We start from the raw sequence: 11,574 nt of genomic DNA on the forward strand, positions 1-11,574 counted from the left end.
TTGCAAGGTTGCCAACTCCTTCAATATAGTCGACAACTACACTGCTCAAGTCATCATGTGATCTCTGAAACTAATAAATTTCGACATATTTATGGTAAAAATTTTTACGAAAAGAATTTTTAATGAATACGATTACCTTCATGATTAGTGAATTATGCACCTCAACCACCTCAACTTTTAAAGTACAGTAACCCAAATTCATTTCACTCCCCGTGTAGTGGTAACAGTGTTATTTCAGATTGCCGATAATCGAATTCAAACTGGGAATTTTCTATTAGTTATAGCACATTCACCTCGACCAATATTATCAAGAAATTTCTCATCTTTAACTTAATTTTTTAAATATCTCGTGAAGTGGTAGTCCATACTTTGAAAACGTATTCACTAACTTTCTACTGGCTGACATTTGACTCCTTTTGCATGGAGGTAAAAATAAACTTATGGTTTTCCTCGACCGACGTTGCGCGTGCTTCATCCGAGAGAGAATTCGGTGAAGAAAATAAATTGAAGAACTCATTACTTTTTTACGGAACAATTTGGTGACCAGCGATGATAACCGACGAATATTTGCCTAATCTTGTAAGTAGTGTGCTTTGTTTGCTCTTCTGTATCTTTACAATGTCAACCAACGTATTACAATTTGTGTAATTATTACACCCTCTGGAAATTTAATGATCTAAATCTTGGCATTTAAAGGAGTATTATTGTACCTATGTATTATTATTGTCATGACTGATAAGCCTCTAGTTTCTTTTATCAGTGTAGCACGGTCATGCTTGTGAGAAGAGTTGACCAAAGAATAATTAATCAATGAAATAACATTGATACTGAATTCCGTGTTTGGTGAAATTTGTTAAATTTTTGTGAATCAAACCCTTAACTACATTTCAATTAATGCTCAATCATACAGTTGCAGTGAAGGAGATCACTGTTGTCAACAGGGCGCACACCTACAATAGCCCTGTCCATTGTAGTTGGTATGGGATCAAACAACAAAATCTTTTAAGTCATTTAAGACAGGAAATTTTATTCATCAATTCCCACCCTGATTGCATTACTATTTCTCTAAGCAAGCTCATCATGCCTTGTCCCTTCTGCTATGTATCTGACGCTTTCCTTGCATGCTTGGGCCTATGTGTAGCTCCTCCACCACATATTCTGCTTTTAGGCTCAGGACCCCACTTGGTGGAAAATGGCACAAGTTGCACAATACAAAAAAATTGTGGGAAATTTTTAAGATGTATTCTATACATTGGCCAGGGGGTTAGAATATTTGTCTTTTGGGGGACAAAACACCATAGACATTTGGGGGATGTGCACTCCTGCCTAGCCCAGCATAGGTAGGTTAGCAATACATGATTTATCTCATATTGTGTGGAAAACACAGAAAAGCTCATGCTCAATCTTCAATTTGTTAATTTGTGCAGCTATGATGCAGCTAACTCAACTTACTGCATCACTTGCATTTCCACTACTAACAATGTACCATTGGCATTGGCTGTGAAGAAAAATGGATTGCGTGCATGTTCCTATCCTCATAGCTCCCTCATAGTTGACCAATGTACCCTCTCGGGTGGTCCCCGTCCGGAGATTCTAATAGGGTGGTTTCCTATTTTTTTTATTGCCTAAATCGAAAGATTATTACTCCTGGAGTACATATGTATTTCATGCTTTTATATATTTTAATTAAGATATCTATTTTTCGCGGTTAAATGAAAAATAAAAATTTTCAAGCACGCAAAAACGCGACGGCTAAGTATGAATGCTGGGAAAACCCTGTGTGACGTCATTCTGGTTCCCGCTGTCACCGTGTGAGGTGACCTTGGGCTTTGAGCGCTGATATGATGCAGGCTGCTAGCAGGTAGCCGAGTACCCTGCTAGCAGGCAGTGCTTGGCTTAAATAAGGATTATTAATACCCTATCAAACGAAGGAAACTTTCCGATCTTAGGCAGTTTTAACAGGTGATCATTAAGACATGTTTCCCTGAGCTCTGTGCCTCATGCATGCATTGGTAATCTCAGAAGATGTAAAACTCCTGACTACTCATGTAGTATCTAGGTCCCTGTGACGTCACGTGGAGTGGCATCGCATGGGCGCCAATCAGGCCTTTTTCAAATGCGATTATAATTGACCATTGCCATTCGTCTGAACTGGGATTTCTCAAACCAAATAATTTGTATATTATGATAACCCTAATGGTGGGTAACGAATCACAATAAATGCCTTTCGTTTTCTTTGTTGAAGGAAACTACCCTATTGGGGACTAGGTATACATTACCTCTGGAATATTATACCTGAGCGAATTCCATCATGTCTGATATTTAAAAAAAATTGGAGTAGCTGCAACTCCTTGGGATTATAATGTGATATTTTCCCATAGCCTTCCACATATCATTACTTAAGCTGTTTAAAGTAAATGTTACCATACCTGAAGTGAAATGAGTGTCGCTGTACTGACCACTGTGGTCTCCACCTTCACTCATAAGAGGAGCTCCTCCCCTCTCCCCAGTGTGATGGGAGGCATAATAGGGTGGTTTCCTATTATTTTTTTACTGCCTAAATCGTAATAATATTACTCCTGGAGTACGTATTTCACGCTTTTAGATTTACAAATTACAACATCTATTTTTGAGATTAAATGAAAAGTGAAAATTTTCAAGTGCGGGAAAATGCGACGGCTAAGTATGAATGCTGGGAAAAGCCCATGTGACGTCATTCTGGTTCCGGCTGCCGCCACGTGAGGCCACCTTGGTGCGAGGCTATGAGCGCTGCTACAATGCAGGCTGCTATCAGGTAGCAGAGTACCCAGCTGGCAGGTAGCGCTTGGCTTAAATAAGGATTATTAATACCTTAATGAAACACTGACTTGCAATTTTCCACAAAAATAAAATTTTACTTCGACTCGAGTTTCAATGATACTACATCATTTTCAAGTAACAACTGTTGTTGTTACTTGAAAATGATGTAGTATCATTGAAACTCGAGTCGAAGTAAAATTTTATTTTTGTGGAAAATTGCAAGTCAGTGTTTCATTATGAATCAATTCCACTCCATCTCGCTTGATTCCTCGAATTTTATATTAATACCTTATAAAACGAGGAAAACTTTTCGACCTTAAGCAATTTTAAAAGGTAATTATTAAGAGTTTCCCTGAGTTTTGTGCCTCATGCATGCATTGGTAATCTCAGACAATGTAAAACTCCTGACCACTTGTGTAGTATCTAGGTACCTGTGACGTCACGTGGAGTGGCATCACATGGGTGCGAATGTGGCCTTTTTCAAATGAGGTAAAAATTGACCATTAACATTGGTCTAAACTGGGATTTGTACAACCAAATAATTTGTATATCATGAATACACTAATGGTGGGTAACGAATCGCAATCAATGCCTTTCGTTTTCTTTGATGAAGGAAACTACCCTATTGTTGGTGGCCTCCCGTCCCTAAGTCTTCACCGGCTAAATGTATTATATAGATGGCCTATCTTACCCTGGAAGAGACCCATACCACCTCGGATTGTCGTCACTTTTGTCCATGACTGCTTAATAAACAAAAAACTCACTTATATCTCAGCTAGCCTCTACATCTGCCTGAATGAAGGCATCTATATTTTTACATATATCTAGAGGTTGACCCACAATCCCCAACCCAGTGGATGCACTCCCTTATCCCTTGAGCAGTTGAACCTATTGTCGAAACACATGAAGTGACACTGGTGCTCCAAGTGCACCAGCAAAAAGTTTTGAATAATCAGTGAGTTGTGGGGATGGACCAAGGTGGGGAGGAGACTCTACTAGTAGTAAGGTGAAGGAGATCTGCGAGGGGCAGCTCCTGGTTGAATCCTCCTCTTGAATAGTGCAGGCCCATCTTACAACCAAAGTCTTATGTATTATTTCTCTTGGTTAGATTATATGATATCGTTTTCAATCATCACCTACCCACCAATAGCCAAATAGTCATTTGTATTAACCCTCGCTAATCCAATCATTCTGTTACTTCATCACCCCTTTTTAACAGCAATGGTAAGAGTGAAATTTCCTCAAACTCCATTTCAATTGTATTTGGGCTATAATAAGAATGTGGCTGGATGAATTTTTGCTGTTTTCGACAAAACAGGTTTCCCTGGATAAAGACATCAAATGCTCCATTTGCTCTCAGTCTTCCTCAAAAGTGTGTTCAGCATGTAAGCAGGTTGCATATTGTACAGAAGAGCATCAAATTATTCACTGGGAGAAGCACATCAAAGAATGCTGTCCATTCAAAGTCTTATGTAATGAAAAACTTGGTCGGTAAGTTCAATAATAATACTGTTTAAGTATAAAAGTATTTTATTAAATTAAATTTGAGTCTCCTACCTAACTATGAGGAAGGTGGTAATGCGCCACCAAAAATTTAGTACTGTGAGTGTTTTTTATCTTTTTTTGTGTACTGTGATTCTGCCCAACCTGGGGTTTTTTTATGTTATTAAATTAAACTGTATATTAGCTTCAGGGACAGTTAGGGTTGGTTATCTGTTCAGTGATCACCAAAGGCCCCCAACCTGAGGGAGCTCATGCCTCCTATTATTAATAAAATAAGGTGCCCCAAATTTGTTTCCAGCCAATGGCCCCTTATGAAGTCAAGGTACACAATAGAGCCCTCATTGATGCAATGAAGGCCATTAGCTGAAGATTTTTGGGTTTTATCTGAAAGTGGGTTACTATAATAGTTGGATTCTTTTGAGGGCTTCCCGAGGACTGTCGTCCCAAAATTTTCAAGAGGGCGTGAAACATTTGACCCCCTCTGCTGAGCTGGGGTGCAGCCAGGAATTAAGGCTAGGGGTGGTTTCGGGCACAACTAATACTGGGGTGTCTGGGGGTGTGGCAAACCTTCCAGGGTAAGCGGGAGGTGCGAGGGCCCTCCACCAGAAAAAAATTAAGATAAATGGATAAAAATTATGAGTTTTACAGCCTTCTGAGGGATATTTTATTAATCCTTACACTATTCTATAAGTACATATTATTAATCCAAATAAATAAAATACATTAAACTTAAAAAATTGTCTGAGCTCTGGGGGGGTTTTATCTCCCAAAACCCCCCCCTCGCTGTGCCACTGCTACTGATTTCACCTTTGAGGTTGAATTATATAGGTATATATTTTTAAATTTTCATCTAAAATCATTCTAAAAATTAACTTGCCTCATTAAGAGAAATGGTCAGTCAAGTTATCTTGAATATCATCAATGGTAACCTTTGGAATGCCAAAGAAAACAAATGAGTCATTGCTGTCAGAACTTATGAGATATGATTTATTCATAGTCTTACAGGAATTGTGGGAGTAAACCTCTCCCCTTTTTTCTAATAAAAGGATCGTAATTTTTCAATGTATTATATGAGAAAATGACTTTGAATAAAATTTTGAGAATAAGTATGAAGTTGCATACATCAATGATGAAATTTGCTATGAAAAAATTAATGTGACAAAGATTCTCATTTAAGTATGGAAAAAACAAATCAGGTATGCGAGACCAGTTGCACCACGAAGCCATCATATTTTTGATTGAATTTTGAAACAAGCATCTTCCATCGGTAACAGATTTTCCATCCACCCAACTTCAACTGGGGCAATGTTGGCAATTTAAGTAACCTCACCTTGACATTAGTGACATATCTCAACAATGATTAGTTCATCTATAAAAATAAATATTTAAAAATTAACTACATAATCCATTTATTAATAACTAGAATTTTGATTGGTTAAAATATCTACTGACACTATACATGTTTATCAACAAATTCTAAATAATATCAGTGCATACTCATTTTACAAGTATTTCGTCAAATTCCGATTGTTACATTAGTCTTATTTAGTTTTTTCATTACCTTACTTCTAACAAGCTACCCTCTTATCCTATTTAAATATCAGAAGTAATTGATACTGTGTTTAGTTTGACAACTTAAAAGCCCATATATCCCTGTAAATCCGGAGAAAAATTCCTTGAATCATATCTATCAAGCCTATAATTACCTCCAGGTGTTTTTCCTTAAAACTTTTCTTTTGTTTCTAGGTATGCAGTTGCGATAAGAGATTTGGAACCTGGTGAAGTTGTAGTCAGAGAGAAACCAGTGGTCTTTGGACCAAAGCATTTCTCACCTCCCATATGCCTTGGCTGTCTTGTACCAATTCAGTCAAGCCAGAACTTAAGATGCTGCACTACCTGTGGTTGGCCAGTCTGTTCTCTTGAATGCGAGAAACTGCCATGCCATGCTGAATATGAGTGCCCAATATTTGCTGCAGCTAAGACACGTTTCGTGTGGAATCCTGCATGTGTGGGAGGAAGTGGTGAATCAGAAAATGAAGTAATCGCTGACAATCCAATGCTTCAATGTATCACACCACTTCGCTTGCTTCTGGGCAAAGAAAAAGATCCAGCTAGGTGGGCTGAGGAGGTATAAATTCAAATAAAGACACATTAAACTAGGAATGATCGTAGAACTTTGAAATATTTCATGCATCCCTACTTCTTCTAACAATACCAATTTTTACAATTTCCTCATATTTTGATTTTAATCCTCATAATTAAAAAAACCTACTCTTGCTCAATGATGGGTGACTTTTTCCTTACTGTAATATGAAAACGTACTCCTCCAATTTCACTGAAATCAGTCGAAGAAATTCTTTTCTATTTGAGTTGCAATCAGGAATGACATTCAAATATTACAGGAATGATCTTGAGTTCATTTTTTGCAATGTTCCCTTGGTTCAGAGCAAACATAGGCACAATGGCCTGAAATTTTTTGTGAGCTGCATGGGAATAACTCACCTGCTCTATTGTCCTACAAACACAACTAATCTGAATTTTAAAAGAAATTCATCAGCTCCTGAAGAGGAAGGACAAACCCAATAACATACTCCCCTTAAACTTAAACATTAGATTTCTTGTACCATGAATTTCATTCATCTAATAAGTCGAAATTGAAGATAATAAGTCAATATTGATATATGTATATCAGCAGAGAATAAATCCTCTCAACAAATTTTCCACTGTGTATACATGTATGTTAAGAAGCTTGGAAGATGATTAATATTTGTAGTTAACTTTGTAACAGGAACCCTTTCAATATGTAGTTCTCTTTGACTGGCTGAGAACTAGTTTTCATTTTAAAGTGAAAAGTTGTTCCACATTAGATTACAATGACGCCATTTGAAATTTCAGAATACATACATGCATGTGTATTTTTATTCATCAACAGATAGATGTAGAAAGTAGACTTAACTTAGGCACTCAATCCCATTCATACCAAATGTGAAGTAAGTAAGAATATGTAATTACAAAAATGTTTTTCTAAAATTATGAATCTATTCCACTAGGTGGAACCGATGGAAGCTCACATGGAGAAAAGAAGAAATACTTTGAACTGGAATTCAGATTTGGTCAATGTGTCTGGTTTCCTGAGGAAAGCCTGCCGATTGGCTGAAAAATACTCTGATGACGATGTTCTGTGGGCTTGTGGGGTGCTTCAGGTAGGTCTCTCATACTCTTTACTCCTTTACACAGTAAGCAAGAGCTAATAATTGAAAAAGCCATAAAAAGTCACAGTGTATCAAAAATTTCCATGAAAGGATGACTATCCTCTTGTTACTTTAGGAAGTTTCTGAAGAGCTCTAGCATGTACTAGCACAAATTGAAATTGATGAGAACATGTTGAACATTGCAGCTGATGTAGAAGGTAACAGCAGTTTCTCTTGAACTTATAATTATTTGCTGAATTAATTCTGATGGACTGGAAGTTTAAAACTGCTCTTCAGAGATTTTGCTCACAAGACCCCAGTAAGCAATGTAAGAAATTCAAATTTAATTATTTTTTCTTAGCAAAGGTGAACCTCTGTGAGCAGGGCAAGGTCTGTGTAGCTCTTTAAACTGGCCTATGGCACGGGAACTGTCTTAATGAACTCAGTTTGGGTTCTCTTCATATGTTGTGCGTTGTAGGTATTATTGTGAGTTGGGACAGAAGCCCCCTGTTGCTAGTTTGTAGGTGATATACTGATGACTATGAGACAGACTTTTTTGTGCCGAGACTATACATTTGTTTTTGGCTACGTGAATAGAAAATTATTACTGTAAAGATAGGAGTAAAAATGTACATAAACCGTTTATGCATTAACAAGCACAGTGTAAAGAGATAGATAAATTGGATTAATAAATAGCTTCCAGATAAAACAGTCCTGTATATATTCAATAACAGAAAAAGTCCCACCAAAAACATAAATACACCTAATTGTATTAATTATGTTAATTCAAAAAGAAACACTAGGTGCAAATAATACCAGGGTGTGAGGGGGTATGGAATACCGACCAGGATAAGCGGTAGATATGAGATTAATAAAATGCGGAATTTTAAAGATAAATGGTTCAAAATGGTGAGATTTACAGCTTTCTGAGGGATATTTTATTCATCCTTACACTATTGTATTATTAATTTCAATCTAATTAAGTAAAACCGATTAAACTTAAAAATTTCTCTAAGCTCTGGGGGAGGGGGGGGTTTATCCCCCAAAATCCCCCCTCACTGCGCCACTGGGTAGTAATACTATTAGTAGAAGTTAAACTGAACCCTTTGCTTTCTTAAAATTATCATTCATTTAATTGCAGGTAAATGCCTTTGAAGCTCGTTCTCGGCAAGGAGGAAGTGCTCAATGCCTATACCCTCGCCTGGCAATATTCTCTCATAGCTGTGTACCTAATATTGCTCATTCCATTGATTCAGACTACAATATGGTGGGAAGAGTTTCTGTAGCTGTCTCACGTGGCCAGCTCCTAAATACATGCTACGCTCATACCTTGTCACCAACTTTGGAGCGACGAAAATTTCTTCAGCTGACAAAATATTTTGACTGCGATTGCAAACGCTGTGCTGATCCAACTGAGTTGGGAACCAACTCCAGCACATTGCTCTGCAAAACTTGTGGCAAGTTTTATAAGGGAGAGTTCATTTCTACGGATCCACTGGATTCAGAGGCATCCTGGAAGTGCAAAGAATGTGGAGATGAAAGAAGTGCTCTCTCTGTAGAGATGCTGCTTGATTCCCTGGAGTCTTGCATGCCAGGAAACAAAATGAGAGTAAATACGAGTATCTCCTTAGTGCATGCATTCTTGAAAAATCAAATGTAAATATTTAAGTGATTTGAAAAACTATTGGATTTTAAGTATTTGAACTTTGATAGAACTGTGGAAAATTGAATGTTAGGTTAATGAAACAAAATACACACATAATTTGATATTTCAATTTATGAAATGCTAGTATTTATGGTTGGAATGTAATGTCTTTCATTTACTTTTACATCTTCAGGATGATGTGTTTCCTGGCACAGATGATACAATGGAGCTTGAGGAAACGCTGCGACGTTGTTCCACAGTATTACATCCAACTCATGCTATGCTCACCTGCTTACGTCTCACCCTCTGCCAACTGTATGGAAACACTGAAAACCTAAAGCTCTCTGATTTCCTACCAATAATGCTGGAACGGAAGGTTCAACTCTGTGAAAACATAATGGCAGTAGCTGATATTGTGGAGCCAGGCTTGACACGGCTTCGAGGTAATTACCTAGAGTATATTGATTGCTAACTTTACTACAAGAAAACATTATCATAACAATTGTTTACATGAAATAATACACTCTTAGTGATGATTAAATTTCCATCTATAATTAACAGACCATAGACTCACAGGTAACATATAAGTAGTAGCCTCACATTACATCATTTATGAATTTCTTTACATATCTTTTATGCTCTGAAAAGAAGACAACATATAATACAGTGGCAATATAGGTGTTATGTTAAACGAATTAGGCTGGGAGCCGCTGGAGACTCGGAGGCTGCGTGCTAGGCTTAGATTGCTTGAACAATTGAGAATGGATATCTTTAAGAGTGACACAGAGAAAATAATATTAGAGCCACACTATAATTCCAGGTCTGATAGAAGCGATAAATTAAGAGAGATGTTTTGCCGAACGGATAGATATGGGAATTTGTTTTTCCCCCGAACCATAAAGGACTTCAATAAATGCTAGTCCCAGCTTCGTAAAGCACCTCATTTTTTATGTGTAGACGGCTGGTGTCCTAGTACCCCCTGCCACATGCCTTTTAGGTGGCTTGTGAGGTATTATGTAGATGAATATGCATATTTGGATAAAAATCATAATTCTCCAATTCCTTTTCAGGCACCATGTTTCATGAATGGTTTGAGCCTCAACAAATGCTAGCCAAGATAGCTTATAAAAATGGGGAGATGAATGAAGATGAATTTCGGCAGGCTACAAACAAGGCCATCAAATTTCTAGAAGAAGCAGCAGCTATTCTATCGCTAGAGGAAACAGACTCTGTGGAAGCCATCATGGGTAATCATGCCAGAGAAAAACTTCACGAACTGAAAAATTCAACTTATGACAAAGAAAGTGTTTTACAGGAGAATCTGACAGAGAATATCTTGAAACAGCTTAAAGAGGTTCTAAATGATTACAAGGCCCAGTTAAGTTCCCAAGTAAGCCAACAGAGTGAAGTCAAACAAAGGAATCTAGAGGATTTAAAGGCATTCATTAAACTTAACAATGAGAAAAATCCAGTCCTAGATGACTTATCGCATATAAAGATTGATGATCTGAATCAAATCATAAATAAACTTGAAAAGGAGAGATTGAATTATGAATCCACCAAAGGATCATCAGCAGAGCTAGATGTCTTCAAAAAGCTTATTGGCAACATTCAGCAAACAACAAGCAGTCCACTTGACCTTGATATATAGTATCCATTGATAGTACAGAGTCAACGCTGAAAAATGCATGATAAAATTAATGGCTGATGGAAAAAAAACCTCTTCATCAGTGTTATGGGCTTTGTTGGATGACTTCATGACTAAATAAAGTGCTACCGATAATCTAATAGTCGACTTTTTTAGAATAATTCAGACAGGTATTGTAGATCCCAAAATTACATACTTTAGCATTAAGACTTACATCAAGTGATTATTTAATTTTTGTCAACATGCAAAGGTAGACACAACACAAAAACGTGATATATGATTGTTCTTCATAGATAATGGTTCTTAGAGTCTCCTGTATGGTCCACTATGGTAACAGTCATTACTCCATGAATATGGCTAAAAAAGTGATCAAGGTAAAAAGGGAGAGGTGGATAGGAAGGGTGTATGCAATTGGAATAGATGGATGCAAAAATGAGAGGAATATGCTTGATTTACACCTGACACTATCCAAGTAGACAATTTCATGGTATGGCATGGTATCCAGAGGAGGCGACCGACAGCTAAGGTCATTTCGGCCATGAGGAAGGGTGAAGAGAACCTAGCATCAGCATTAGGCTGTTCTTAACGAAAGGTACCAAGGAGACATCGGCTTAACGTCCCATCTAACGGACGAAGTGTTGCGGTTGAAATATCCTCCACATAACATTCAAGCAGGGATCGGGCAGTAAGTATCTGAAGATTCCCTGCCATCACTAGGATTTGAACCCGAGCCCAGGGGGTGGGAAACCAACACCCTTATCCACCACACCTACCCAAACCCCAACATG

The 11,574-nt window shown here is 37.6% G+C and overlaps 1 protein-coding gene across 1 annotated transcript; it reads left to right on the forward strand.

Moving 5' to 3' along the window:
* Positions 1-246: 246 nt before the first annotated feature.
* On the forward strand, positions 247-10,926 carry LOC124160706. The gene is made up of 7 exons (XM_046536690.1): positions 247-579; positions 4,118-4,290; positions 6,049-6,430; positions 7,353-7,505; positions 8,635-9,102; positions 9,332-9,581; positions 10,209-10,926. The coding sequence occupies exons 1-7, from the start codon at positions 550-552 to the stop codon at positions 10,787-10,789; spliced, it is 2,037 nt and encodes a 678-aa protein (XP_046392646.1). The 5' UTR covers positions 247-549; the 3' UTR covers positions 10,790-10,926.
* Positions 10,927-11,574: the final 648 nt, after the last annotated feature.

The sequence above is a fragment of the Ischnura elegans genome, chromosome 6, assembly GCF_921293095.1.
Source record: "Ischnura elegans chromosome 6, ioIscEleg1.1, whole genome shotgun sequence".
In the NCBI taxonomy this organism is placed as follows: Eukaryota; Metazoa; Arthropoda; class Insecta; order Odonata; family Coenagrionidae; genus Ischnura; species Ischnura elegans.

Excerpts from the sequence above, each read along its gene's own strand:
- LOC124160706 (XM_046536690.1), top strand. The coding sequence starts at position 550 with ATGATAACCGACGAATATTTGCCTAATCTT. Across the intron at positions 4,291-6,048 it reads TGTAATGAAAAACTTGGTCG|GTATGCAGTTGCGATAAGAG; the intron begins GTAAGTTCAATA and ends TTTTGTTTCTAG. Across the intron at positions 7,506-8,634 it reads GGGCTTGTGGGGTGCTTCAG|GTAAATGCCTTTGAAGCTCG; the intron begins GTAGGTCTCTCA and ends ATTTAATTGCAG.